At 46.5% G+C, this 27340-nt stretch overlaps 1 protein-coding gene across 4 annotated transcripts in view; it reads left to right on the plus strand.

Moving 5' to 3' along the window:
* PIR (pirin) overlaps positions 1-25994 on the plus strand; it is a 51223-nt gene extending 25229 nt beyond the window's left edge. For 3 of the 4 annotated variants that reach the window (XM_069945464.1, XM_069945462.1, XM_069945463.1), the window contains 4 exons: positions 9881-9925; positions 13939-14021; positions 17974-18040; positions 24357-25993. In XM_069945464.1, the coding sequence (XP_069801565.1) occupies positions 9881-9925; positions 13939-14021; positions 17974-18040; positions 24357-24472 (311 nt within the window). In that variant the 3' untranslated portion in view covers positions 24473-25993. Of the gene's footprint in view, positions 1-9880; positions 9926-13938; positions 14022-17973; positions 18041-24356 lie in introns of all 4 variants that reach the window. The other variant, XM_069945461.1, reaches the window with a different exon arrangement.
* The last annotated feature ends 1346 nt before the right edge of the window (positions 25995-27340 follow it).

Raw genomic sequence — 27340 nt, forward strand, 5'->3', positions numbered from 1 at the left:
CAGCAGATGCTGCTATATCCTATGGGCTGCCCGGACGATCAGCGATCCTCCGAGCAGCCCCCCCGCAGCTCCCCGCCGCCCCCTCCCGCACTCACCCGCTCACTGCCGCCGCGTTGAATAGCGGCGGCAGCGAGCAGGGAACGAGGAGCAAATGAGCGCTAATAGCGCTCGCTTGCTCCTCCAAACGACTCGTGGAATAGGGGCATTACTCACTGGCTAAATGTTTATGTTCACAAAATGTATAGATCACACAGGGTTCCAGAAACATAAAATAAATCCGCCCTCCCCTGGTGCCCAAAGGAGAAGCTCATCCTGGCACAGGTAAAGAGCAGTATAGGACGTGTAGTATCACATTGTACTGTAGAGGGCGCTACTAGACAGCCAACCACTGCATGCACCTCACTAATTACTGGGGTTTTACCAGTAAAATGGCCACATTTACTGGTCAATAATCTAGTAATTCACATGTGCCACAGATCCGGACTGTCTCTAGCATTGTGCGGAATTAGAAATAAAAATTCTCCTGTGTTATAATTTCAGGAGATGTGAAGGGTTCTCCTTAAAGGGAATCTGTCACTAGGTTTATGGTGCCTTAAGTGAGGGCAGCATAAACTAGTGATAGAAATGCTGTACAGATTAGTGTATTACTTACATCAACTTGTTCAACCGTTCTCCTAATAAGCAGGAGAATAGGATTCTTGCCACACCCCTCCTCCCGCCCTCCAGCTGCTGATTGACAGGTGACTGCCTATACACAGCATGGATAGATAACTGCCAACCAGCAGTTGGTGGGAGGAGTTTTCTGCTTCTCATGGATATCCAGGACTACTGAGCTCATGCACATAACGGAGAGGACTCGTTATTGTCCATGTTATTCAGGAGGAGATCTCTGGATCAGCTGCACAGAACAATGTAAGTGATACATCATTCTGTTCAGCTGCTTGGTCACTAGTTTATGCTACCCTGAGATAGGACACCATAACCCTACTGACAGAGTCTCTTTAAATTCCTACTTTTTGAATGACAAAATTACCAATATCCAAGTAATATTGCTGCCTGACTTCTTAGCCGTGCCTGTAAAACATTTGAGCATTTCTCATGGTTTACTCCAGTTTCATCACCCCAGCAACATTATTCTGCATGTTAGGCCACTGTTTTCCATGTGCTGAGGATACGCGTCAGCCAGCATAGGAAACGCTGACATGCCAAACAGCTGGACAGACTATGCTTCACTTCCACCTGCTGTCTGACACAGATGCTCGCCTATTAAGCTGAGCCTTGGGTAATGTCCTATGACAGACTGTATCCACAGAACAGTAAATTAGCTTGTTGATTCTCCCGTGAATGTGTTTATTTGGCTAGGGATTTGTCTTGCTGGCTTTAGAGGGGAAGTTGATCTTTGCTCGCCCCTCCTGGCCAAACAGATCTGGTTTTGTTATCTGTAATGTGGTACAGTGTGTACGAAGAAGGTCACAAGTGAGAACATAACACATTAAACTAGTTATTACTAGTAAACCATAGCCACAAACCACAGCTTTGCTTATATCTGCAGAGACCGGTAAGTACTTTGAGTCATAGTCTGATGTACAGTCAGAACATTCTATATAGCTACGTGGTCTTGGCTTAAAACAAAAAGAATAAAAAAAACCAAGAAAAAAAACATTGCCGATTATGGACTAATTTTATACATTTCGTGTTGTTTCTATATTTGCGGAAAAAACTCAATAAAACTTTTTGAAAACCAAAAAGAAAAAAAAAAGAAAAATTAAAGGGATTGTTCTTACAAAACATTTTTCTTTCAAATTAATCGGTGCCAGAGATTTGTCATTTATATATGTTGCTGTGAAATGATGGAATTCAGGGATTTTATCAAATCCCGGGAAATGATGAAATGCCTGACCCCTTTCAGGGAAATGACGGAATGAACGATCGAGGAGTCGCCCAGTGTAACGCCCGGAGTAGTGGATCCACTGGACCGGCACCAGCGATGGCACAAACCTCACCAGGGAGCGGAGTCTAAGGGGCCGCTGGTTTTCACCAGAGCCCGCCGCAAGGCGGGATGGACTTGCTGCGGCAGGCGACCCCCAGGTCGCTACCCCTGGCTTGGTTGCTGGTGACGGCAGGCGAGGCGTGACAGGAGCAGGTACTGACAGTGGCGTGTAAGCGTACCGCAGGTGACAGGCTGAGCACAGGAACAGCAGAGAGACGGGAAGCAGGAACCAGGGACTAGGAGTAGGGACCGGGTAGCGGACAGGAATCAGGAACAAGGACTAGGGACCAGGTAGCGGACAGGTATCAGGAACAAGGACTAGGGACCAGGTAGCGGACAGGTATCAGGAACAACAGGGAGCTGGGCCAAACGCTATGGGAAGCATGTAGAGGCTCCAACCCTAAGGACAGGGCATGCTGGGATTTATAGGGGAGTGATTGGGTGCAACTACCAATTAGGAGCGCACTGCCCCTTTAAATCTGAGACAGCCGGCGCGCGCGCGCCCTAGGAGGCGGGGACGCGCGCGCCGGCCGGCACAGCGGGAGACAGGAGCGTGGAGAGGTGAGGCGCCCCCCGGGGCCGAGGTGACAGCAGCGCCGGGTCCCCGACTATGGACACCGGCTGCTGCATAGGGCAGGTAGCGGTCGCGGCGGCGGCCCGGAACGCGGGGCGCCGCCGCGGCCGTAACAGTACCCCCCCCCTTTGGCCTCCCCCTCTTTCTTGCCTGCAAATGGCACAGGAAGCCACAAAGTCTTTGACATCTTGGGATAGGCTGGGCCACCAGTAGTGGCGAGAGATCCGTTGGCCGGTCTTACGGACTCCCGGGTGCCCGGCCTCCAACGAGGAATGTCCCCAGTTCAAAATACCTCTTCGAAGCGCAGGGTGAACATGAGTCTTTCCGGGGGGTACTCTCTGAAGAGTGGAGGTGACGACTGGTACTAGGCGATCAGGCGGTATAACGTGGCAAGGGACCTTCTGTAAGTTCTTCCGGTGGTGAGAGGACACGACCTTAGTCTTGGGTACGGGGAGAGGGTACACCTCGGCAGAGAAGGCATCCGCCGAGTCTTGGTCTTCTGCCGGTAGGCCGGATAGAGGCTTGGCCGGGACAGGAAATGACAAAATACACTTGGTCTGAGATGACTTGAGACACTGGTGGGAACAGTCCTGACCCCAACTGAGAATCTCCCCGGTTCTCCAGTCCAGCTGAGGGGCATGTTCTTGTAGCCACGGGAGTCCCAGGAGGACCGCGGGGGAAGAATGGGGCAGAACGTAGAAGGATATCTCTTCTTGATGTGAAGGACCCACCTGGAGGACTAAAGATGCGGTCTGGTAGTACACACGGTCGGTAAGAATTTCGCCCGTGACCGAGGAGATAGTCAGGGGCCTGGCTAGTCGGGTCACGGGTAGCCGCCATTTTTGGACCAATGTTGCCGCAATAAAACTGCCTGCTGAGCCAGAATCGAGGAAGGCAGTAGTCTGATGATTTTGTCCTGAGGGAGTCCGGATGGAAACAGGCATAGACAGACTTGGAATGGTGGCATTCGCACCTAGGGACACCTGTCCCACCGGACCTAGGTGCGAGCGTCCTCCGGATGTTTGGGGACGTAGGGAACATCCCAGCCGGAAGTGATCGGAACCACCGCAATAGAGACAGAGATTCTGCTCCAGGCGCCGGATTCTTTCATCAGGCGTCAGGTGAGCCCGTTCCACCTGCATAGGAATCTCAGGAGAGGGCTGGGACATCGAAAGGTCAGGATTCTGGAAAACCGGCGCCAGCTGGGGGTGGCGACGGGAATGGGTTAGTAAATGTTCATGCCGAACCTCCTCCTCCCTCTCCGAAAAACGAGTATCAACTCGGGTGGCCAGTAGAATGAGTTCGTTCAGGGAGGTAGGCAGGTCTCGGGCAGCGAGCACGTCTCTCACTCGACTAGACAGGCCCTTCTTGAAGGTGGCCAACAGGGCGGCCTCGTTCCAGTCCAATTCAGCTGCCAGGGTGCGGAACTGGATGGCGTAGTCACCGACAGAGGAGCTGCCTTGAGAGAGGTTGAGGAGAGCAGTCTCAGCCGAAGACGCACGGGCAGGTTCCTCAAAGACAGAGCGGAACTCGGCCAGGAAGGTACGGAGATTGGCAGCAACAGGATCATCACGGTCCCACAGTGGTGTGGCCCAGGCCAGAGCTCTACCCTCCAATAGGCTGATGATAAAGGCCACTTTAGAGCGCTCGGTAGGAAACTGACTACTTAACAGTTCAATATGCATTGTGCATTGAGTCAGGAATCCCCTGCACAACTTGGGATCACCTCCATATTTATTCGGGAGGGCCAATCGGAGTCCCGAAGAGGTTGCAGGTGGTGGTGGGTGCTGGCCTGTAGTATGCTGCTGTAGGGCGGCAGTCAATTGCTGGATTAGCTGCGACTGCTGCTGGATCTGTTGAGCCTGTTGAGCGACTACTCTGGCGACGTCGCGGATATCAGGCACCTCGCCGGGGATCCATGGTTGGAGCCTACTGTAACGCCCGGAGTAGTGGATCCACTGGACCGGCACCAGCGATGGCACAAACCTCACCAGGGAGCGGAGTCTAAGGGGCCGCTGGTTTTCACCAGAGCCCGCCGCAAGGCGGGATGGACTTGCTGCGGCAGGCGACCCCCAGGTCGCTACCCCTGGCTTGGTTGCTGGTGACGGCAGGCGAGGCGTGACAGGAGCAGGTACTGACAGTGGCGTGTAAGCGTACCGCAGGTGACAGGCTGAGCACAGGAACAGCAGAGAGACGGGAAGCAGGAACCAGGGACTAGGAGTAGGGACCGGGTAGCGGACAGGAATCAGGAACAAGGACTAGGGACCAGGTAGCGGACAGGTATCAGGAACAAGGACTAGGGACCAGGTAGCGGACAGGTATCAGGAACAACAGGGAGCTGGGCCAAACGCTATGGGAAGCATGTAGAGGCTCCAACCCTAAGGACAGGGCATGCTGGGATTTATAGGGGAGTGATTGGGTGCAACTACCAATTAGGAGCGCACTGCCCCTTTAAATCTGAGACAGCCGGCGCGCGCGCGCCCTAGGAGGCGGGGGACGCGCGCGCCGGCCGGCACAGCGGGAGACAGGAGCGTGGAGAGGTGAGGCGCCCCCCGGGGCCGAGGTGACAGCAGCGCCGGGTCCCCGACTATGGACACCGGCTGCTGCATAGGGCAGGTAGCGGTCGCGGCGGCGGCCCGGAACGCGGGACGCCCCCGCGGCCGTAACACCCAGCTCTATGTTTGTCGGCGGAGGCGGACAGGGGAGCAGAGCGGCACACCTCCCCGGCAGGCATATGGTGGCCGAGACGGAAGGAGGGAGCAGAGCGACACACCTTCCAGCAGGCATATGGCGGCGTGGGTGGACGAGAACTCCCGGCAGGCATGGCAGGGGATGGGGGAGCAGAGTGGCACACCTCTCCGGCAGGCATATGACGGCGGGGGGCAGACAGGAACTCCCAGTAGGCATATGGCGGCAGAGGCGGACGGAGGAGCAGAGTGGCACACCTCCCCCGAAGGCATATTGCAGCGGGGCAGACGGGGGAGCAGAGCGGCACGCCTCCCCAGCAAGCATATGGCGGCGGGGCGGACGGGACCGGGGGTGGATGGGGAGCAGAGCGGCACACCTGCCTTGCAGGCATATGGCGGTGGGGCGGATGGGAGAGCAGAGAGGCACGCCTCCCCGGCAGGCATGTGGCGGTGGGGCGGACAGATGGGAAGCAGAGCGGCACACCTCCCGGTAGGAGGCATATCGAGGGTGGGGCAGACCGGACTGGAGACAGCGTGCGGGGGCGGACAAAGAGCGGAGCGGACAGGCCAGGGGAGCAGGAGGCATGTAGCAAGGGAAACGAGCGGAACGGGGAGCAGAGAGGAGGTCGGGGAGCAGAGCCAACAGGCTGGGGGGAGCAGAGAGGCGAATTCTATGTCGCAGGGGGAAATGATGGAATGGTCCGGTCATTTCTTCAGGATTTGATCAAATCCCTGATTCTATCATTTCACTGCAACATATATATTGAGAGATGTACAGAAGCAAGATCCGATATTCTATGTAGACGACCTCACAGAATCCACTCTCTAGCTCAGAGCAACTGAAAATTACAAATGGAACCTTCAGAGAAGAAGTCTAGTAAAAATTTTTACAAAGCATACAGGTTATATAATGGCCAGAAATAGTGCTGCTCTTTATCTAAACCAATGACTACTTATGCTGAAAAGTAATAGAAAAAAAAAAACATTTGCTATTCATTTGAACATGCTGCTCCTTTTATCCCTATATTAATCTATGCTTTGTCCTTATGACATAACACAAAGCATACAAAAATAATTCAAAATAAACATAAATCTCTGAACAACCCTGGAAAAATCTAGGGTAACAACATGTAGAAGTGCATTTCATATTGTACTATAGATACGCAACAGGATCCTCATTGTACAAGCTTGGTCATTTTTTCTATTATTGGCCACTTCTGAGAATCTCTCAGCACTCGGACCCGGCACGAGGTGACTATAGGTGTTATATAGGTGACTGCCCCCTAGTGGACATGATACCTCTGGTTTATCTGTCCATGTAACAGAAACCGCACAATCCACACTTCTTTTAACGATAAACTATCGCAAACTGTCGTTAAGTTGAAATTGTTTACCATATTACACAGAGTGATAGTCGTTAGCTATGATCGTTACAACAATTGTTTACGTCGACTGATCCCAGCAAATGAAGGAACAATGTGGAATTACACTGAACAATTAGTAAACGATTAACAAAGATTTTGGTGTTTGCATCAAGTGAACGATGAATGATTTCTCATTGGTAGCTTGATCATTGCCTGCATTTATACAAAACGATTAGCGTTTATATTCGAGCGAACGATAATTTGCGCAATAATTTATTCTAATAGGGCCTTTACTGAAATCAAGAGTCAAAAAGAGTCTGACACACCTAATCCCTGGTTCTTCCTCTCGCATCTGAATAATAATTTCGTCTCTGCCTCCAGTTCGCAGGTCGCTGATGTAAAGGCTCATGCGCTTTCTGCATCCTCAGTCCATGCAGGTACGGTAGTCAGTAAGAGTGGTGCACGTGCACTGACCGACATAAGCTTCAGCTGCTGCTTCCTGGCTATGGCGCCTGCATGGGTTTAGGATGCAGGAAGCGTGCAGCACTTTACATCAGCAGCGTGTGAAGTGGAGGCCGAGGCAAAATATTACTCAAATGGAAGAGGGAGGAAGAACGAGGGATTAGGCGTGTCAGACCGTGGCACAGCCGCAGAGACACAACTCCTTTTTGACTCTAGATTTCTTGGTTTCTGTTACATAAACCAGAGATACTATGTACACTAGGGGGCTGTCACCTATATAACACTGTCAGCAACTCTGATCCAGTCCGATTGCTGACAGATTCCCAAATATACCAAATATAAAAAAGGTTACATAAATCAGACATTCGTAGGTTAGAGGGCGCACTTCTTTGTGTTTGCCTTTGTGACCGTATATGCTATAAAATAAAATAACAAAAGGCACAGTACTTACCTGGCTCAGGGCTATATATGGCTGCTGCAGCCAATCACTGGCATAGCAAGTCAGGATTACTAAGGTGAATATTATTATTATATTTTATATATAAGGAATATTAATAAGATGATCATTTGGAAATAGTATAGTATATAGACAGATAAGGATTGTAATGGAGTTTAGAAAGTTTAACTACGGCTATGTGAAAAAAAAAAAGTTACCATGCCGAGAGTTCCCTTGTATTTCACTGGAATTTACTTTCCTGCTTCTCTCCAAATATGTCTCTGTGCACAATACACAAGGACAAGTTCATTATAAACAAACGGGAAACAGAACAGATAACTTTTTGGGGGGAAGAAAAAGGAAGTAAATGGCCGAACGATTTCAGGTCTTTCGTAATAGCGGTCGTTTGGATCGTTTATCGTTAACGATTATGCGAACGATAATCGTCCGGTGGAATAGGGCCCCTAGACATTTAAAGGGGTTATGCAGTGCTACAAAAACATGGCCACTTTCTTTCAAAGACAACACGACTCTTGTCTCCAGTTCAGGAGTGGTTTGCAATTAAGCTCCATTCACTTCAATGAAACGGAGTAGGAAAACCCGCCCAAGCTGGGGACAAGAGTGGGGATGTCTCTGAAGGAAAGTGGCCCTGTTTTTGTAGCACTGGATAACCCCTTTAAAGGGCAGTGTCCATTAGATGTATGTGTTATTACAGCTCAGCCCCAGGTACGTCAATAAAGCTGAGCTACAATACCAGCACAACCAATGGAGACAACATCCATGCTGGAACGTTATGGCATCACTTACAGTTTACACAGCATTGGTTCATGGCTCCGGCACTAACAGGGCATTCGAGTAGGTTTTATCTCAATATCTGGCAGTAGAGAACACAGCTCATTCATCTACAGACAAGCTCGATTTTCCATGACTAAATAACATAATTTTTCATTTATATCGCTATTAATTTAGCCATATTTTACTTTTACAGTTGTGCCTTGTCCAGTTTCCTAAAACCGTGCAACTTGTATAGACGCTCTCCTCTAAAATATTCTCATATCTCATTTTATGTTGTCATAAAATTTGTCATAAAATCCATATAACATATCTATTGCTAAAAGAATAACTTAACCACCAAAATATTCTTCGACCATATGGTTGCTGTTCTCCATATGGTTGTATGTTCTCCATGTTTTCCAGTTTACCTTGTGGTCCAAAGTATTTTTTGACTTCTAATTCCACATATTAGAAAAAGGAAGAAAAGGGTGTGCATGCTGCAGCTCAGCACGGTTTCTATGACATTTAAGCTTAGAAGGAGAACATGATTTTATATCTTTGCACGCAGACATAAGCTAAGAGATGGGTATTATTCATTTAATCTGCCTATCTATCTATGTCTGCATCTCTGAGCATTCTCTGTATATAGAAATGTAGTGGTATCCTTTGATGATTTAGCATAGGTTTAAATGATAACAGGGTAAATTGGTCAGCATTGCAGAAAATTTCCTTAAAGAGAAGAATCTAACCTGCTGATAGCTCCCTTTTGCACATACGGTGCAGAGGAGGAAGCTATGTCTCTTACCTTTTTCCTTTGCGTCATTACCATACATTACCATGTAGCACTCTGTCCTATAAGGCCATTTGGAGAACTGCCCTTTCTAATAATTATTAGTGCAGCGGGCCGGCAGGGGGCAGGCTGGATTAGCGCTCTGGGCAGGGCAGTGCTTTAAACTGCCTTACAGGACACAGCACTCCATTAAAACTGCTTTACGATCATTTATCGTTAGTCGTTAAAAATCGCTCTGTGTAATAGGACCCTAAGTTAGCCATATCATGCACAAGTGAGCTGGTTGATTGGATAGTTGGTTAGCCGGCTCTAGTATTACAAACTTCCTCAAGCCGTAAGGGCTTATTCTCATGCTCCATAGATCATTAGGAACTCCCGGCATCATGTATTAATTTGATACCAGGAGAGCTGAAAGTTTTTAAATCTTCATGGGACTTCACTGACTCAAGCGTGCGGCTGTATCAGTAAAGTCCTGCAAAGACTTAAAATCTTTCAGCTCTTGCGGCGTCTTATTGATACATGATGCCGGGAGTTCCCGATGCCGACACGCAACTTCGTAGCCTCCTTGATCACCGGAGCGTGAGAATAAGCCCTAACACAAAGCGCTGCAAGCTATAACTGAATGGAACATAATCTTGTAGACTGCAGCAGTCACTCAATAGTTAAAGACAATCAGTGACACCACAAAAGGTGACAATGTGGCCCGGACTAATCCTTATGTCATAGCTGAAATACTTGAAGTATGTAGTAAATAAGCAGTATATGTACAGCAGTACTTAATGTTATTTCACGTTAATTTATAGGATGGACTGCCTTCATCTACACGCTCACGGGAAAGATACATGTTGGTAAGTCTCCAAGGAATTGCTAAGAATGTTAACATTACTTAAGAACAGCTTTGCACACAGAGTACTGACATCACCCCGCAAGACAGCTACTAAAGTAAAAGAGCAGGGAACTTTTTATGGATAAGAGGAGAAAAACACATCGGCCAGACGACCACAAGAAAGGGAATGGTTTTGCACATGGTAGTCACACGCCATTGCCTTCAACGTAGCCTTTCCAACAGGTTCTTTTCTAGTTTTGCTAGTGTCTTTGTCATTCCTGGTAGTATGAGATGGTTAATCCCTCCAGGGTGGCACAACAATGCAATGTCATACAAGAAGGTTTGCTGTGTCTTTTGGCACAGTCTCAAGAGCATGGAGGAGATACCAGGACAAAGAGAGCTAGACTGGATATAGAGGGGTGGAAACTCAGCAGCACAGCCATTAGGACCATTCACTAATGCAGGGGTACTCAACAACTTTTAGTGAGGGGCCACTTACCGGGGTCTATTGTCAGGTGAAGGTCCGAGCTGAACATCAGTACGAAACGTGTTTTGTTACTTTGTCACAAACGTTCAACTATTTACATACAGAATTGCTGCTTATTAGCGGGAAAACTGGCATTTTTTCTCTCTCACCAGGCCTTTGATATTAGGTACAAAGGGGGTGACTGCCCTGGTAGTATATAGCCCCCCTGTTGCTCCCCCAGTATTGTATATCCCCCCTGTGCGCTCTCCCCCAGTAGTATATAGCCCCCTGTTGCTCCCCCAGTAGTATATAGCCCCCCTGTGCGCTCTCCCCCTGTAGTATATAGCCCCCTGTGCGCTGTCTCCCAGTAGTATATAGCCCCCCCTGTGCGCTGTCCCCCAGTAGCATATAGCCCCCTGTGAGCTCCCCCAGTAGTATATAGCCCCCCTGTGCGCTCTCCCCTAGTAGTATATAGCCCCCCCGTGCGCTCTTCCCCTGTAGTATATAGCCCCCCCTGTGCTCTCCCCCTGTAGTATATAGCCCCCCTGTGCACTCTCCCCCAGTAGTATATAGCCCCCCTGTGTGCTCCCCCCAGTAGTATATAGCCCCCCTGTGCTCTCCCCCTGTAGTGTATATAGCCCCCCTGTTGCTCCCCCAGTAGTATATAGCCCCCTGTGCACTCTCCCCCAGTAGTATATAGCCCCCCTGTGTGCTCCCCCCAGTAGTATATAGCCCCCCCGTGCGCTCTTCCCCTGTAGTAAATAACCCCCCTGTGCTCTCCCCCTGTAGTATATAGCCCCTGTGAGCTCCCCCCAGTAGTATATAGCTCCCTGTGAGCTCCCCCAGTAGTATATAGCCCCCCTGTGCTCTCTCCCTGTAGTATATAGCCCCCTGTGAGCTCCCCCCAGTAGTATATAGGCCCCCCTGTGAGCTCCTCCCAGTAGTATATAGCCCCCCTGTGAGCTCCCTCCAGTAGTATATAGCCCCCCTGTGCTCTCCCCCTGTAGTATATAGCCCCCTGTGAGGTCCCCCCTGTAGTATATAGCCCCCTGTGCGCTCCCCCAGTAGTATATAGCCCCCTCAGTAGTATATAGCCCCCTGTGAGGTCTCCCCTGTAGTATATAGCCCCCTGTGAGGTCCCCCCTGTAGTATATAGCCCCCTGTGCGCTCCCCCAGTAGTATATAGCCCCCTGTGCGCTCCCCCAGTAGTATATAGCCCCCTCAGTAGTATATAGCCCCCTGTGAGGTCTCCCCTGTAGTATATAGCCCCCTGTAAGGTCCCCCCTGTAGTATATAGCCCACCTGTGCGCTCTCCCCTTACAGATGGCCCCCAGACAAAAAAAAACAACAAAAAACAACTCACCTAGCACCTCGTTCCCCGCTGCGGCTGTCGTCTTCTCCTGTCGGTCTGCCCCTGGCTGATACGCGCTCTCTGGGGATGTCCCGGGGATTCCCTAGCAGAGCGCGCATCAGTGACCTCAGTGTACGCCGCCGGCCTGTACTTCCGGGAAGTTCAGGCCGGCGGCGTACACTGAGGTCTGTGGTGCGCGCTCTGCTGGGGAATCCCCGGGACGTCCCCAGAGAGCGCGTATCAGCCGGGGGCCGGACCGACACTGCCCCCAGCCCCACAGGCGTACTGACATCTAAGGACAGTACGCCTATGGGGCGGGAGGCAGTGCGGGAGCGGGACCTCCTAACCACCCCCGATACGGACCGGATCCGGGGCGGTTAGGAGGTCTGACCAGTAGTCCGGACAGCTGGCCTCCGCGGTCCGCCAGTTGAGGACCCCTGCACTAATGTGTCAAGAGGAACAGGAGGAGCACTGCTATAGCGTTACCTTCAGCAGGCTAGTGGTCTGTCAGGAAAAGACTCAATGTTGGACTCCTCTGGTGAGACCTGTGCTCATAGCCAAGCACCATGCAGCTTAACTGATAGAGAAGACCAGAATAGTCAGGTCCATGAATGGCACCCCATTCTCTTTACAGATGAGACTAGGAACCCAATGAGCAAAGAGTGTTGAGTTGTTGTGGTGAATGTTATGCTGCCTGCAACATTATCCAGCATGACCAGTTTGCCAGTGGGCCATTGATGGTCTGGTCTTGTAGGGTCACACAAACCTTCACACAATAGCCTATGGTACCTTAACTGCTGTTAGATCTGGTATCGTGAGTCCTGAGCTCCTCCTGGTGCAGGACATTGCCCATACTCATGTGGCCAGGATGCGTAGTTGATTCCTGGATGGTGAAGACATTGATGCCATTGACTATCCCTCACCTTAATTTCATTAGGAACCTAGGACATTATGTTTCAGATCATCCAACTCTGCCAAGTAGCACTGCAAAAGAAGAGCCTATGGAGCCTCATCAAAGAGTCTCGAAACAGAGGGCTAGCCAGATATCCCTCCGGGAAGGACCCAGCGAAGGGGTGGCTCCTGTAAGGAAACCACCATATTAAGTGGCCCTAGAAGTCAATGTAATGACAAGGGAAAAACCAAGGCCAGGTAACCATCCACATACAGCTGTTTCGGGGTGTTTTCCCTCATCAGTGTGGAGCAGGATTCTGGCTAGGTGGGAGCAATGCCTAGTAGAGCCATAAGAAAAACAGATCACTGATCTCAGAGAGACCAGCCAAATGACAACACTGCCGGCTGCTAGCGAAAGCGCTCAAAGCAGTGAAGTCCTAGGTGCATTGCCCCCTGGGAAACATGAATGTGCAAAAGAGGAGAGATCAGCGATGTGTTTCTCTTATGGCTCTACTAGGCATTGCTCCCACCTAGCCAGAATCCTGCTCCACACTGATGAGGGGCAACACCCCGAAACAGCTGTATCTGGATGGATACCTGGCCTTGGTGTTTCCCTTGTCATCACATTGACTTATAGGGCCACTTAATATGGTGGTTTTTGTGGTTTCCTTACAGGAGCCACCCCTTGGCTGGGTCCTTCCCGGAGGAATATCTAGCTAGTCCTGTGTTTCGAGACTATTTGATAAGGCTCCACAGGCTCTTCTTTTTCATATTCATGTTTCCCAGGGGGCAATGCAGCTAGGACTTCACTGCTTTGAGCACTTTCACTAGCAGCCGGCAGTGTTTTTCGTTTGGCTGGTCTCCCTGAGTTCAGCAATCTGTTTCTCAATTAGCCCCGCAGACTGTCCGGGAGCTCACTGATGCCCTGACCCAGGTTTGGGAGGAGACCCCCCGGGCACCATCTGCCGTAATAAAATTAACACAGATTGGATTAGCTTGTGATTTGGAATCCAGAACTCGATTGATCATTTTTGTTTCCATAGACTGTTGTATCCTTTTCTTTTCAACAAACTTTTACTATTTATTTTAGTTTAAACTTGAATCAATCCAATACAAAGGCTGACAACGTACAGAAATAATACTCTGGCCTTGCAGAGATTAATATGATTCCTTCTTAATGGATGGTCTGTCATTACTCCTTCCTCTCTGCTGTAGACGTCTACTAGATGTACAAGATGTAGCTCCCTCATCCAGTGACTGTTTCAAATAACTTTTTAATAATGTTTCTATTTATTTTGTTGTTACTCTTAATCTTTTCTCTTTTCAGGTCCATCTGATGCCCAACAAAAAGTTGACGCTCACCACACGGCGGTGCTGAACGATGGCGACAATGTACAGTTTGAAAACAAGGTAGGATGTAATGTTAATTGTGGGTTAAAAGCTCTAAAATCTTTGCTTGTCAACATAGTGTATATTTGCTGTAGCACAACAAACTAAAACATGTGATGTATAAAATAAAAGATCAACGGATATATCGAATTTCCTTCGTTAACAGCTGGAATGAAATTTGCTGGTAAATCTGCTAGAAAATGGCTGTAAATTTGAAATCCCAAAAAACTTTAAAGTGTCACTGTCGTTTAAATTTTTTTTTGCAGAAATCAATAGTACAGGCGATTTTAATAAACTTTGTAATTGTGTTTATTAGCAGAAAAATGCATTTTTATCATGAAAAAGCAGTTTGAAGCTCTCCCCCCTGTCTTCATGGTTCTCTATGGAGAGGGAAGGGGTGGAGGGAGATAAGGCACCAAAACAGGAAAACAACGAGTTAATTCACAGCTACATCACTGGGCTATCGCCTCTGAAGTCAGCACTGACCTCTCTGACCTCTGAATACGGCTTTCACACAGCTCCCACTGTGTAATCCTTTATTCTCTGCTCTCTGCTGGCAACTAATCTCCCTCCTCTCCCCTCTCCATAGGTTACACAGAACTGACTGATGTAAAATAGTGGAGATTTACTGATGATAAGCAGTGAATGAGAGAGAGGGGGGGGGGACTGGGGAAAGTCTTTTTGAATGCAGATAATGGCATATTTGCCTAATAAATCCAATTACAAAGTTTCTTAACCCTTAGAGGACCGGGCCAATTTCAATGTTTGCGTTTTCGTTTCTCCCTCCTTGTGCTTAAAAGGCCATAGCAGTTGCATTTTTTCACCTAGAAACCCACATGAGCCCTTATTTTTTGCGCCACTAATTGTACTTTGCAATTGTGGTGAAATTGAAAAAAAAAAGCATTTCTTTTATTTGTTTTTTTCTTCATTTTTACGCTGTTCGCCCTGGGGTAAAACTGACTTGTTTTATATATGTTCCTCAAGTCGTTAGGATTACAACGATATATAACTTGTATAACTTTTCTTTTATCTGTAAAAAATTCAAACCATTTTTAACAAATATATGTTCCTTAAAATCGCTCTATTCCCAGGCTTATAGCACTTTTATCCTTTGGTCTATGGGGCTGTGTGAGGTGTCATTTTTTGCGCCATCATGTGTTTTTTCTATCAGTACCTTGATTGCGCATAAACGACTTTTTGATTGCTTTTTATTACAATTTTTCTGGATTTGATGCGACAAAAAATGAGCAATTTTGCACTTTGGGATTTTTGGCGCTTACGCCGTTTACCGTGCGAGATCAGGAATGTGATTAATTAATAGTTCGGGCGATTACGCACGCGGCGATAGCAAACATGTTTATTTATTTTTTTATATTTATAACATGAAAAAAGGGGGGTGTAACCGGTTGCTTTTGATAATAGTCTGAGAAGGCTATAACCACACAGATTAATAGAAAAAGAGGAGATTTATTACATAAAATTATACTTAGCTGCAGTTACAGATGGTACAGATGCATAGATGTTCCTTCCACAATGAAATGGGGAGCCCCATTGTATATTATGGACTAATATACACCCATTTTGCTCGATGACAGGGTGCTGGGCACCTTCCATCCATGGTCCCAGCTGAGGCTGAATAGAAGCTACATACCCCCGATCTTTATAGTAAGTTTGGGTGGGGGGTGATGTGCTTCCAGAAATGTCTATGTAGACCACTGATGACCATGAATGGAAGTTTCCCAGGCCTTGTACATGTTTATCAAGCAAAATGTGGTTGTACAATTACAGCTACATGCATTTGGACAATAACAACAACTGTGTCCTCCAATGTTGACACTACTGGGGAGGTTTATGGCCGAACAGTTGACATAACAATACATCTACCTATTCCCATGCACATAGCTAAATACAAACCAATCCCACTTACACAGCCAGCTAAGATAGATAGATAGATAGATAGATACAAATAAGACATGAAAACACTACATTCCTTCCTATCACATGAATAAGACACTTTAACAATCTGAAATAAACCCATCCGGTTACAGGGGGTGATTCTGACTTTTATTAGGGGAGGGGGCTTTTTATTAACTTAATTTTATTTTATTATAACAACACTTTTATTTTTACTTTTACACTTATACTAGAAGCCCCCCTGGGGTTAGGGTTATTCCCCCCCTGGGGTTAGGGTTATTCCGCCCCTGGGGTTAGGGTTATTCCCCCCCTGGGGTTAGGGTTATTCCGCCCCTGGGGTTAGGGTTATTCCCCCCGCGGGTAAGGGTTATTCCCCCCGGGGGTAAGGGTTATTCCCCCCGGGGGTAAGGGTTATTCCCCCCGGGGGTAAGGGTTATTTTCCCCCCGGGGGTAAGGGTTATTCCCCCCAGGGGTAAGGGTTATTTTCCCCCCGGGGGTAAGGGTTATTTTCCCCCCGGGGGTAAGGGTTATTTTCCCCCCGGGGGTAAGGGTTATTTTCCCCCCGGGGGTAAGGGTTATTTTCCCCCCGGGGGTAAGGGTTATTTTCCCCCCGGGGGTAAGGGTTATTTTCCCCCCGGGGGTAAGGGTTATTTTCCCCCCGGGGGTAAGGGTTATTTTCCCCCCGGGGGTAAGGGTTATTTTCCCCCCGGGGGTAAGGGTTATTTTCCCCCCGGGGGTAAGGGTTATTTTCCCCCCGGGGGTAAGGGTTATTTTCCCCCCGGGGGTAAGGGTTATTTTCCCCCCGGGGGTAAGGGTTATTTTCCCCCCGGGGGTTAGGGTTATTCCCCCCGGGGGTTAGGGTTATTCCCCCCGGGGGTTAGGGTTGATTGCTTCCGGCTGCTGCAGCCTAGCCGGGATCAGTGCCATTACGGCGCTGACCCCGGACGGGGTAAGATGTGTGGATCGCTCCTCCCGGACAACGTCCCGGAGGAGCGATCCACCCCGCTAGACACCAGGGAACGGCTGCATCAAGTATTTGGATGCAGCTGTGAACTTTGACAGCTGCATTCCATTACTTTATTAACGGGCACGGCGATCTGACCGTGCCCGCTAATAGCTGTGGTGTCGGGCTACGAGCGGCACCCAGGACCGCGGCGGTTCAGAGCACTGCCGCCGCGCGGCCCCGCTCTGGACACATGGAGGCGGCCCTGGATGTACAGGTACGTCCAGGGTCGCCTAGGGGTTAAAATCGCCTGTACTATTCATTTCTGCAATAAAAAAGAAAAAAACGACAGTGACACTTTAAAAAAAAAAATTATAAATCCAATACATATCAACAGGTTTATTGGTGACATGGGGTTCCACAGTTGTTAAGCCCCGCCCCTACACTACTGTCCACCAACAATAACATGCATTTTTGAGTGGAGAGACCACCAAGAAATCCTTTATACGGTAAGATATGAAATGTTCACAATAGAAGCTTAAGAATGGTGCTGAGAAAGATGGTGGGGACAATAGCACTTTAATGGCATACCTATATAGGGTGGTGATGGGGGTGTATAGGCCCCACTGCTGGGGGGGAGCAGTATCGCTAATTTTATGCACAGAGATGGTATTATAAATTCTTTAAAATTGTACAGAATATTTATTCTAATATTACTTATTAATATTTAGTAGATATATAGTGTAACATGGCAAAAATCAGACCCGTCTCTATGTTGTGCAGTGGCCAGACTGGGTTACTGCATCTCAGATCTCATTTACTTCAGTGGGAGCTGAGCTGCAGTAACCCAGCTTGGCCACAATACGGTGTATGGAGCCGTCTACTTCCTGCTATGTTTTACTGTGTATGATAGTGTTACAACTCTAACAAACAGCTGATCAGTAGAAGTCCCGGGTGTTGGCTTCCCTGCTGATCAGCTCTAACCTGATAGTGATATCTTCAGGACAGGTCACGAGTAAGTTTTACCTGAAAAGAAACTGCTCTGTTTCACTATAGACATGAATTGGGCTGTTGGCTAGATCAGGAGACCTCATGTGTCTGTTTATTATAATGCAGGGGGATGAACTGGCGCACTTGGTTTTGATTGCTGGTGAACCAATAAATGAACCTGTCGTGCAGCACGGTAAGAAGACTTTTTTCTGGCTCTTGATTTTTATGTGTTACATTTTAGATATCAATAATGCTGTGATCATCATCCATACCACTCTTCAGTCATTCAGTGAATCATCTCTTTGTTAGGCTATGTGCACACACACATTACAGCTCATACATTGCTTTTTTATATCTCCTATCATGGCCTAAAAAATTACTTTTTTTCCAATGCCTTTTGTAAAAAAAAAAAAGGGCCGTTGTTCCATTAACTTTTAATACATATCATTACAGTATGAAAAGAGCAGCCGTTGTTTTAATGGAAAAAAAAGGACCATTTTTTCCACAAATAGTATGTTGTGTGAACATAGCCTTAATCTGTTGCTTATTTCATCTGTGGATATAACCAATATAAATAAATAGCTGAAACCTGGACCCTCTAATCCACTGGTAGAGGCATTGCAACCTGGGGCACTCGGGCACGCTTCTTTGACCCTTAAGATGGGAGATCAAAGCTATTTTTTTTCCATTGAAGCCACAAACAAAAACTATAAGGGTGTCGGCAGTGTATCAGCTTCTCTGTAAGGGTGTTATTCCAAGGGCCGATGGGGGCCCGATAATAACTGTAAACGAGCGCTGATCTGCTAGATTGGCGCTTGTTTACTGGGCTTATTACCCGGCCCGATAATCGTTTAACAAGGGCTGCAGGGACATTGTTCCGATGACCTTGCAGCCCTTGCTTAAACTTTATACATTACCTATCCACGGTCCAGGGCTCCTATTGCGCTCTGCTTCTCCCCGAGTCCTGTACGCTCCAGCTCCAATCACTGGCTGTGGCGGTCCCAGCCAGTGATTGGCTAAGCAGCCTGTCAGCTCAGACAGGCCGCTCTGAAGCTGCAGCGCGCGCGTGGGACCCGGGGAGAAGCGGACCGCAGGAGGAGCCCTGCAGCATGGATAGGTAATGTATGCACTTTGCATATTGTCAGCCACGGGCCGCGCACTACTATTACATGTAGCGATGGTGGCAGACAATTATAGGTCCAAATCTATATCAACGATCAGCCGATGATTGTTGTCATTGGCTGATCGTTGTGTTTATTGCGGGGAATGTTAATCGTCCGGATGGGGCCAATTCGGCTGATTATCGTCCCATGTAATACTACCCTAAGGCACCCATACACTGTCGGCAAACAATGGCTGAACCTATCAACTTTGGTGGGACCAACAAAATGTCTTAAATGTATAGTGGCCTCCAAACACTTCTCTGAAAGATGATGAATAGAAGAGTTGGGCATGTTTCATTTCAACTGCCCGGCACTTTTGTTATCAAAAAAATAGGTTGCCTGGCAGCGGCTTACTTCCTCTTCCGCTAAAAAGAATGTATAAATGTTCGGCCATGCCAAACATTCATGTGTATGAGAAGATCAGGCGAGATCGCTACTCAAAATACAGTGGGGAAAAAAAGTATTTAGTCAGTCACCAATAGTGCAAGTTCCACCACTTAAAAAGATAAGGGAGGCGTCTGTAATTGACACCATATGTAGACCTCAACTATGGGAGACAAAATGAGAAAACAAATCCCGAAAATAACATTGTCTGATTTTGTAAGAATTTATTTTCAAATTATGGTGGAAAATAAGTATTTGGTCAGTAACAACATTTCATCTCAATACTTTGTTATATATCCTTTGTTGGCAATGACAGAGGTCAAACGTTTTCTGTAAGTTTTCACAAGGTTGGCACACACTGTTGTTGGTATGTTGGCCCATTCCTTCATGCAAATCTCCTCTAGAGCAGTGATGTTTTGGGGCTGTCGCTTGGTAACACGGACTTTCATCTCCCTCCAAAGGTTTTCTATAGGGTTGAGATCTAGAGACTGTCTAGGCCACTCCAGGACCTTGAAATGCTTCTTACGAAGCCACTCCTTCGTTGCCCTGGCGGTGTGCTTTGGATCACTGTCATGTTGAAAGACCCAGCCACGTTTCATCTTCAATGCCCTTGCTGATGGAAGGAGGTTTGCACTCAAAATCTCACGATACATGGCCCCATTCATTCTTTTATGTACCCGGATCAGTCGTCCTGGCCCCTTTGCAGAGAAACAGCCCCAAAGCATGATGTTTCCACCCCCATGCTTTACAGTAGGTATGGTGTTTGATGGATGCAACTCAGTATTCTTTTTCCTCCAAACACGACAAGTTGTGTTTCTACCAAACAGTTCCACTTTGGTTTCATCAGACCATAGGAGATTCTCCCAATACTCTTCTGGATCATCCAAATGCTCTCTAGCAAACTTCAGATGGGCCCGGACATGTACTGGCTTAAGCAGTGGGACACGTCTGGCACTGCAGGATCTGAGTCCCTGGCGGCGTAGTGTGTTACTGATGGTAGGCTTTGTTACATTGGTCCCAGCTCTCTGCAGTTCATTCACTAGGTCCCCCCGCGTGGTTCTGGGATTTTTGCTCACCATTCTTGTCATCATTTTGACCCCACGGGGTGAGATTTTGCATGGAGCCCCAGATTGAGGGAGATTATCAGTGGTCTTGTATGTCCTCCATTTTCTAATTATTGCTCCCACAGTTGATTTCTTCACTCCAAGCTGGTTGCCTATTGCAGATTCAGTCTTCCCAGCCTGGTGCAGGGCTACAATTTTGTTTCTGGTGTCCTTTGACAGCTCTTTGGTCTTCACCATAGTGGAGTTTGGAGTCTGGCTGAGGGTGTGCACAGGTGTCTTTTTATACTGATAACAAGTTTAAACAGGTGCCATTACTACAGGTAATGAGTGGAGGAAAGAGGAGACTCTTAAAGAAGAAGTAAGGGCCCTTTTACACAGAAAGATTATCTGACAGATTATCTGCCAAAGATTTGAAGCCAAAGCCAGGACTGGATTTGAAAAGAGGAGAAATCTCAGGCTTTCATGTATGACCTGATCTCTGTTTATAGTCTGTTCCTGGTTTTGGCTTCAAATCTTTGGCAGATAATCTTTCTGTGTAAAAGGGATCTTACAGGTCTGTGAGAGCCAGAAATCTTGTTTGTAGGTGACCAAATACTTATTTTCCACCATAATTTGCAAATAAATTCTTACAAAATCAGACAATGTGATTTTCGGGATTTGTTTTCTCATTTTGTCTCTCATAGTTGAGGTGTACCTATGATGTAAATTACAGACTCCTCTCATCTTTTTAAGTGGGAGAACTTGCACTATTGGTGACTGACTAAATACTTTTTTCCCCCACTGTATATGGGTCACTTCGGATAGATAGGACCCTTCCTAAAATCTCTTTGCTTAGTAATCAGAGCGGTTCCATGGTGGATTACTTCTGCTCTTCATCTTGTGGATTTCCACATTTTGTAGTTCCACACCAAAATAACAAGAAATTTCACCATATTTCAGTAAGGGCACTACAGAAAATATATGTTATCATATAAATGTTGGATCCAATGACACCCTTTATGTACATTGCTGCCATGGAGGAGCCCTTATCTCTTCTCTGTGAGGCTACATTCACATGTCAGTATATTTTCAAGGATGAAATTCCTGATCAGCATTTTTTTTTCCCCGTAGTGCATATAGCGTATTTTGCGGATCCACAAAAAAAAAAAAGCCCACAGGGGCTGCCCGGACAGTCGTTGTGACCCATTCCATTCCTATTACACAGAACGACGGACAGTAGATTGTTGCTATCGTATTAATAGAACATGCTGAAAGACAGTGATCAACCCATGTTGTGCATGTCGCATGATTGTTGCCTTTTAAGCTATTACACAAAGTGATTATCGGCCAGAACAGCCAAGTACGGCCGATAATTGTTTGGTTTAATAGAGCCTATAGTGTTACTGACCTATCAGAGGCGTAGCTAGGATTTATTAGGCCCCATAACAAAAAGCTGTATGGAGTCCGATGAATCCTGTACGGCCTCCTCCATCACATACTCACCCAGCTCGGTGCAGTCCACCAGCGTTACTTCGTTCTCCCAGCCCACCAGCGCATGAATGACGTCAATCATGCTTCGGGGGACCAGGATAAAAAATGCCGGGGGATTATGCCGAGCCAGGTGAGTACGAATATGCTGGTCTGGGGGGAATAACATGGAGGCAGACCATGCTTTGCCAGCCCCCCTGCTGCACCGGCTCTGTAGCAGTTGCATAGTGTGCCTCCATGGCAGACTTGGACATCTTTCTTCATGTTGTTCTGTTTAAGGCCACATGTTTTTTCTTTTCATAGAGATGGTTTAGGCACTGGGGTGGGTTATATACACAGATCTCTGTCTGCAGTGATAAACTACAACCACATTGCACATATAGCATTACCCAAGTCTTTGAATTATTGGCATTGTGCAAAGCAAGGATGGAAGTTTTCCAACATGATGACATATAGCATTTTTGTCATTGCACTAATTTTGTAATTTTTTTCCATTAACTTCATAAAAAGGACGAGTCAATCATTAACCAGGGAGTTAACCATTTATGACATTCTATAACTAAAAACAGGGAAATACATGAAACTGTACAGATCCATTACTTAGTGTGTAAACATATAGAGGAATATTTAGCATTATATATTAAAAGGGTTCTCCAGATTTCTAGGGAATTTTCTGATACGTCTGAGTGATGTAAGTGCAGCATCTCGAGTTCCAGTGATGATTATAATACCATGTGCCTCTTGCTTATCGAAGCTTTAGATTTCAGTGGAGGCCCACCCAAAGATGTGCTGCATTCTGCTGGGGGTTTCCCACAATCAATATTCATGACCTCTTCATGGAATAGGGGACCCCAGTATCAGACAGCCCTTCCCCAAGCTGTGCCATCTTGCTCTATATGCGATCCCAATCAGGATCACTGTTCAACATGGGGAGGTCCTTAGTAGCTTCTGCCTGCCCCCTAGATCTTAATTCAGAGATCTCTTCTTCTTTGGGTATAGAGAACAATCATTCAAGGCTGATGGGAGCCATGGCATATAGCATCAGGTAGACATAGAGCCATGGCACAAAGCAACAAGTAGACATGACATAGAGCAACAGGTAGACATAGAGCCATGGCATAAAGAAACAGGTAGACATAGAGCCATGGCACAAAGCAACAGGTAGACATAGAGCCATGGCACAAAGCAACAGGTAGACATAGAGCCATGGCACAAAGCAACAGGTAGACATAGAGACATGGCACAGAGCAACAGGTAGACATAGAGACATGGCACAGAGCAACAGGTAGACATAAAGACATGGCACAGAGCAACAGGTAGACAAAGAGCCATGGCATAAAGAAACAGGTAGACATAGAGACATGGCACAGAGCAACAGGTAGACAAAGAGCCATGGCATAAAGAAACAGGTAGACATAGAGACATGGCACGAAGCAACAGGTAGACATAGAGCCATGGCACAAAGCAACAGGTAGACATAGAGACATGGCACAGAGCAACAAGTAGACAAAGAGCCATGGCATAAAGAAACAGGTAGACATAGAGACATGGCACGAAGCAACAGGTAGACATAGAGACATGGCACAAAGCAACAGGTAGACATGACATAGAGCAACAGGTAGACATAGAGACATGGCATAAAGCAATAGGAAGACATAGAGACACGGCACAGAGCAACAGGTAGGCATAGAGACATGGCATGAAGAAACAGGTGGACATAGAGACATGGAAGAGGAACAGGTAAACATAGAGCCATGGTTTAGAGCAAAAGGAAGACATAAAGACATGGCACAAAACAACAGGTAGACATAGAGACATGGCACGAAACAACAGGTAGACATAGAGACATGGAACAGAGAAACAGGTAGACATAGAGCCATGGCATAAAGAAATAGGTGGACATAGAGCCAAGGCATAAAGCAACAGGAAGATATAGAGACATGGCACAGAGCAACAGGTAGACATAGAGCCATGGCATAAAGAAATAGGTGGACATAGAGCCAAGGAATAAAGAAACAGGAAGACATAGAGACATGGCACGAAGCAACAGGTAGACATGGCACAGAGCAACAGGTAGACATAGAGACATGGTATAGAGCAACAGGTAGACATAGAGACATGGTATAGAGCAACAGGTAGACATAGAGACATGGTATAGAGCAACAGGTAGACACATGGCGAGAGTAATGGCAGTATGCAGCCATGACTTTTAGGATTTTGGTTACAAGGACAGGTTTTGGAGCAGAATGACCGGCGAACAACGTAAGCAAGGACAAAGATCTCCTGAGAGGAACTGAAGTGAATGACTTGGCGATAACTTTTCTTTATTTTCTACTTATGTCGCAGTGGTCTGGGTAACCTGTACTTAAATCATTGCCCCATCTCTACTGCCATTATATATTATGATAGCATTTTTTATTTCATTTTCAAGGTCCATTCGTGATGAACACAAGAGAGGAAATTACGAAGACCATTGAAGATTACAACTTTGGCAAGAATGGATTTGAGAAAGCGAATTCATGGAGATCTAAGATCGGGAACAGATAGACTTTTGTACAGTTTTCCAGTAGTTCATGTCCTGACAGAAGGTGTGGAGCTTTGTATACACTATATAATCTTATAATGGAAGCTTAGGAATTAGGGGGTTTTGTTAAAGTCTCGGTTGTAGTGGATTTTTTTATATTTCTATGTATCAGAATGTCAGAATGTGTCCAAGCTGAAGAGACCGGGCAAGAACAAATCTATTTCTATGTGGGGTCCATGCTAAAATCGCTGTTCCACATTCCTAGTAATAAAACAATAATCTCTTACACTAAGAAAATCTTATCTGTAACTGTGCTAAGGAAGCTTAGAAAATCATTGGCTCATGGTTAGCGCTGTGGCCTTGAAGCTCTGGGCTTGGCTCCAACCAGGGCAGCATCTCCATGGAGTATGGGTGGTGTTTTCTTCTCTGCATATTTGGGTATTGGGTATGTCCAGGCTGGTCCCAGTCCATGGAACAATTATCAAGGTTGTGTCGCAATGTACAATATGCAGCTGAGCAGTGGGTAGAATTACTCCACCTAAGACAACCCCTAATCCTGTGCCCTATGTAATACAGAGAAGTCTCCCACTCCAGACTATTAGCTATTACAGAGCATCTCTCCTTATGGAGGACCTGGGTTATTTGGAGAGAGAACTGAATGTAGACTGGAAATGTCGGACAAGCGACCACAGCCTTGCATCCATTCTCCTTGTCATTACACTTTTCTTCTATTTGCTTTGTTTGTACTATTTATGTATAAAGCTCCATAACAAAAAGTGTAAATTTCTGAATATCCAGAATCAATGTAAAGTTTGTGATGCACTAGTATTATGTTAGTTCAGGGAAGAAAAAGAGTGCTGCACCTCACACCTATGGCTGATACTAGTGCCGCTAGGCTAAATAAAAAACACATCAGAATTTTGTGTATGAATTGATCAAGCCATACTGCCCCATGTTAGTGGGACACCTGGCCAACATCTACTAAGGCTGCAGTTAAAAAATAAATAGATATAAATGAATAAATACATAAGATGGAGGGGTCTTTATTCTGCTCTGTTTGCTAAATTAATTCTGGGAATTTTGGATGGTCTGTGCAGTGCTTGCCAGGTTGGAGGATTTGTCATAGAATGGATGTGGGACCAGCACCGTTTTTGCAATCTGCTTTTTTTTCCATCCGTTTTATGCAAAAAAAAAAGGATGGAAAAAAAATGAAATAAAAAAAAAAAAAAAGATAAGATGCATTTGTGTGTATCTGTTTTGATCAGTTTTTCCATTGACTTCCATTATAAAAAAAATGGGGATAAAGAATCTGACTAAAACGTATTCTTTTTTTATCGTACACAAAAATATGGTTGAGCACGTTTTTGTGTACGCTAAAAAAAGGATGTTTTTTGATCCTATTTTTGATTTTATTTTTTTTTTTACATAGAAAGTCAATGGACACTAATTAGAGATGAGCGAACCGGGTTCGGGTTCGAGTCCATCCAAACCCGAACGTTCGACATTTGATTAGCGGTGGCTGCTGAACTTGGATAAAGCTCTAAGGTTGTCTGGAAAACATGGATACAGCCAATGACTATATCCATGATTTCCACATAGCCTTAGGGCTTTATCCAAGTTCAGCAGCCACCGCTAATCAAATGCCGAAAGTTCGGGTTCGGATGGACTCCAGCATGCTCCAGGTTCGCTCATCTCTAACACTAATGCATTCATTTTTCATCAGTTATTTGCATTAAGAGGAGGAAAAAAATAGATTGCTAAAAAGGACGTATAGACCGAGTTTTACTGCTGCAAAGACACTTTTTTGAAATCTGTCTGAATTTATCAACAGTGCACTGGTAATGGTTTATTGTAAGGGGTAGTCATACCCTGAGAATTTCTTCCCTATCCACAAAGTCCCCAGGGATCTAGCATGAAGTAAAGTGTTCATCTGTTCCCAGCAGCTTCCATATTAATTGAATGGAGCAGTGAAATGCATGACCCACTGCTCCATTCCATTGAAGATGAGTGAATCTACAGCAGGAATGAAGTGAAACACTTCATTCCTATCTCCATTCTGCTCATCAGGCTGCAGCTTTGAAGTCTGCTCCGCTCCCTGATGCTCCTCCCCGGGAGCTAGGAAAAGATGGATCCAATCCTGAGAAACTTCTCCCGGAGTAGAGCAGACTTCAAAGTCGCAGCCTGATAAGCAGATAATGATAATGAAGATAGCAACGAGGCATCTCACTTCGTTCTTAGGGCCCTATTACACGGGACGATTATCGTTCGAAAAATCGTTAGATCGTTCAGATTTGAACGAAAATCATTTAGTGTAATAGCAGATGACTTAACTGACCAACGAGAAATCCTTGGCCGTTTGATAGAATTTGGACCTATTTTTATTGTTGATAGTTCGCAAATCGTTTGCATGGAATAAGACGCCGTTCGGTCGTTCGCAGTAGCAACGAACTCAATAGCGACGACAAGACAACCGCAAGAGCCATCATAAGTAACGATAATCGTTCAGTGTAAATGGGTGAACGATTTTAGGTCGTTCGCCACAGCGCTCGTTTGAGATCGTTAATTGTTGAAAAATCACTTTGTGTAATAGTACCCTTACTGTAGATTCGCTCATCTCTAGTCCTCAATCCATTATTGCAGGAGACCTGAGGATAGGGAATAACTTGTTAAGATGGGAATACCCCTTTAAGTAAATCCCCCACCAGCGTACACATACTGCACTCGGACCCCCCACCCCCCAGATCGTCAAACAATTGGCATGGCTTATTAGTAAAGGGATAGGAGCCTGTTGGTCCCCCCCCCCCCCCCCCCATATACGTCTTACCAGCCTTTCTCTAGCGTTACGCCTGCTTTTGATGCCCAAATTGTTGTATTATCAAAGTTATATAAAA

The sequence above is a fragment of the Dendropsophus ebraccatus genome, chromosome 11 (genome assembly GCF_027789765.1).
Source record: "Dendropsophus ebraccatus isolate aDenEbr1 chromosome 11, aDenEbr1.pat, whole genome shotgun sequence".
Classification (NCBI taxonomy): Eukaryota; Metazoa; Chordata; class Amphibia; order Anura; family Hylidae; genus Dendropsophus; species Dendropsophus ebraccatus.